The sequence below is a fragment of the Xyrauchen texanus genome, chromosome 30 (assembly GCF_025860055.1).
Source record: "Xyrauchen texanus isolate HMW12.3.18 chromosome 30, RBS_HiC_50CHRs, whole genome shotgun sequence".
NCBI classification, from domain to species: domain Eukaryota; kingdom Metazoa; phylum Chordata; class Actinopteri; order Cypriniformes; family Catostomidae; genus Xyrauchen; species Xyrauchen texanus.
In genome coordinates this window covers 42,128,606-42,132,000 of record NC_068305.1, presented here as the reverse complement: position 1 = coordinate 42,132,000, position 3,395 = coordinate 42,128,606, and the positions used below count along the sequence as shown (strand labels likewise).

The following is a 3,395-nucleotide window of genomic DNA, read 5'->3' as shown; positions in this document are numbered from 1 at the left end:
TAGATTCAATAGAACCGGTTCATAAGAGTCATTTGTTCAGGAATTGGACTACACTGGATACTATGTATGTTTCGTGCTATAGATTCAAAAGAACCGGTTCATAAGAGTCATTTGTTCAGGAGTCAGATTACACTGGAAACTCTGTATGTTTCATGCTGTAGATTCAATAGAACCGGTTCATAAGAGTCATTTGTTCGGGAATCAGACTACACTGGTCACGCTGTGTGTTTAGACAGTGTTTTAGGTTGTGCTGCCGCTAGATCGCTATAGGAAAGTCTGTCGGAGTATCTTGGTGCATGTGTTTTTTTAGATAGAACCCATTCTTAACAAGAACTGGTTCTTGGTTCCCAACCCCAGCGATGTGACCGAATTGAGTAAAGTTGACCTTTCTACAAATATGCATTGACATGTACTTTGCAATCATGAGTGATTACATCAGTCAGTGTGAACGCTCCTTAAACCAGTTCATGAGTATTATCATTGTAATTTAAAATCATTTTATCCCATAGGTGTTCTCAGGAAGCATGTGATGACCCATGTTTGGAAAAAAGGTTCCCTCACCGAGTATCATGGTGAGGGGCGGGGCCACATAGAGAGGAGGTTACATGGTGAAACTGTGGGTGGAGTCTGGCCCGCGTGTTTATTGCGAGAAGGCAAGACCAAGGACATGGCGAGAGAAGTCAAGCCAAAACATTCAATGAAAATGGGTCAAACTAAGAAGGACATATCCAAGAGAGAGCGGAGAACGGAGCGCCATCGGAAACTTTACCCATTACGGCGAAAGGGTGGCACTACAGAGAACAAGGCTGTGCGTTGTCATGTTCTGCTTACTCGTCTAGACGTTTGGGAAGAAGACGACAACAAGTGTAAGGCAGATCCAGCGCACAGAACAAAACCGAAATCACACAAGCAAGCAAAAAGCAAGAGGGAACTGCTGCACGTATCCACCAAAACCGTAGAAGAGGCCGCCATTGATAAACCTTTAACTCAGGAGCCGCGCAAACGTAGACTAGCCTCTCTCAACGCTGAGGCCGTCAACGGTCTGCTGCTTGAGACAGCGGATGGACCACCTGGTGCCAAGTATGCCAAGAAACGAGGAGTTGGTACCACTTCTACCGAACACATAAAGACTTGCCCGAAGTCTGAGACATGCCACAATCCCAAGCAGATGAAGAAAGCCGAGGCAGAAGAGAAGGATGGACTCGGCCTGTACGCTCCCACGCCCAAACGCTTAGCCGGACTCAACGCTGCTGCTCTCCTGAAGCTCACAAGCTCAACGGCAGGAAAGAAGCAGTGGCTAAAAACGGACACTAGGGGTGTTTGTGCTTCAGGGAAACGTCCCGTACAGCGCCAGCCCAAAGTTCAAAGCTGTAAGCGGCCTGTGCTGAAAGGCGGCTGTGACGTGTACAAGAGTAGAACCGTAGAGTTGAACCTGAAGTATGAAGGGTCTCCGGAAAGCCATCGCTTAACCAAACCAGGGTACCAGTCCTGTAGTATGCTGGGATATCCCTTAAAAGCCGTCAAAGAGGAACAGGTGGAGGCAGAGCTGAGTCCGTACTTCTGCTGTCCACCGGAAGGTTCGGTAGAGTACTGCCACCGGTTGGCACTCTTCCTCGGGCAACAGGCATATGGCGAGGCAGAGGAGCGCCCCGTGACCTCGGTCAAACATGACCCTTCACTGGCACACCCCACCCTCACCCTCAGTGCCCATCCGTGCCTGTGTGCAGATCCATGTTACTGTAGTTACTACGTCCACATCGCTCACACTGGGCCACCAGCAGCCAGTTTGAGCTCGCAACCACTACCCTGCGCGCACAGTCCCTTTTGCCCTCGCGGGGTTTCTGGATCCAAGCTGCTGCCCCCCTCTGTGCCACATGCCTCAGGTATCCCACACCACGCCTTCTGTAACTCAGTAGGGTCACCCTGCTACCGCGAGGCCTGTACGGTAAACCGGTACACCTTTAGCGCCATGCCACCGGTCACCAGCAGGGTGTGCCCGTTCTCCATGAACTGCGCCAACTGCAGCCATCCAATCAAAACAGGTAAGACATGAAGTGGACGTGGTATTCAGACTAACTTTATTAGGTTACTCAAGCTTTAAATAGGAACACATCTCCTCATATTCTCAGCTTGCCTCAAATATTTCCATTTGACTGTTTGCAATGGATAGAACGAACATCGATGTGCTAGAATTGAGTCTCTTTAGTTGCTTTTTCTTTTTATTAATCATTAATTCAAATCCTCCTGAGACTTGATCATAAGTTAAAGATATCTGATATACCAAACTAGAGGTTGATGACGTGTTAAATCAATATATTAGAGAGATTATTTTCATCGCTGTTATGCAAATTTACACCATGTGGTAGAGAATGTGTTTCCAGTCATCTGCACATCATCATATTCTGTGTATTTATATGTTATTACTTTTGTGTCATTTTTGCATCAGAATCTGCTTTCTTGGATTAGAACACACACACATTACACACACATTACACACACACACACTCACACACACACATTACACACACACACACACACACACATTACACACACATTACACACACACACACACTCACACACACACATTACACACACACACACACACACATTACACACACACACACACATTACACACACATTACACACACACACACTCACACACACACATTACACACACACACACACACACACATTACACACACATTACACACACACACACTCACACACACACATTACACACACACACACACACACATTACACACACACACACACACTCACACACACACATTACACACACACACACATTACACACATTACACACACACACACTCACACACACACATTACACACACACACACATTACACACACACACACACTCACACACACACATTACACACACACACACACATTACACACACACACACACATTACACACACACACACACTCACACACACACATTACACACACACACACACATTACACACACACACACTCACACACACACATTACACACACACACACACACATTACACACACACACACACACATTACACACACACACACACTCACACACACACATTACACACACACACACACTCACACACACACATTACACACACACACACATTACACACACACACACACATTACACACACACACACTCACACACACACATTACACTCACACACACTCACACACACACATTACACACACACACACATTACACACACACACACACATTACACACACACACACACTCACACACACACATTACACACACACACACTCACACACATTACACACACACACACACATTACACACACACACACACATTACACACACACACACTCACACACACACATTACACTCACACACACACATTACACACACA

At 46.3% G+C, this 3,395-nt stretch overlaps 1 protein-coding gene across 1 annotated transcript in view; it reads left to right on the top strand.

Annotated features, from left to right (window-relative positions):
* Positions 1–107: 107 nt before the first annotated feature.
* Positions 108–3,395, top strand: part of LOC127624083 (bromo adjacent homology domain-containing 1 protein-like) — a 13,940-nt gene continuing 10,652 nt past the window's right edge. The window contains exon 1 of the mRNA XM_052098732.1: positions 108–2,042. Coding sequence (XP_051954692.1) covers positions 530–2,042 — 1,513 coding nt within the window. The 5' untranslated portion in view covers positions 108–529. The remainder of the gene's footprint in view (positions 2,043–3,395) is intronic.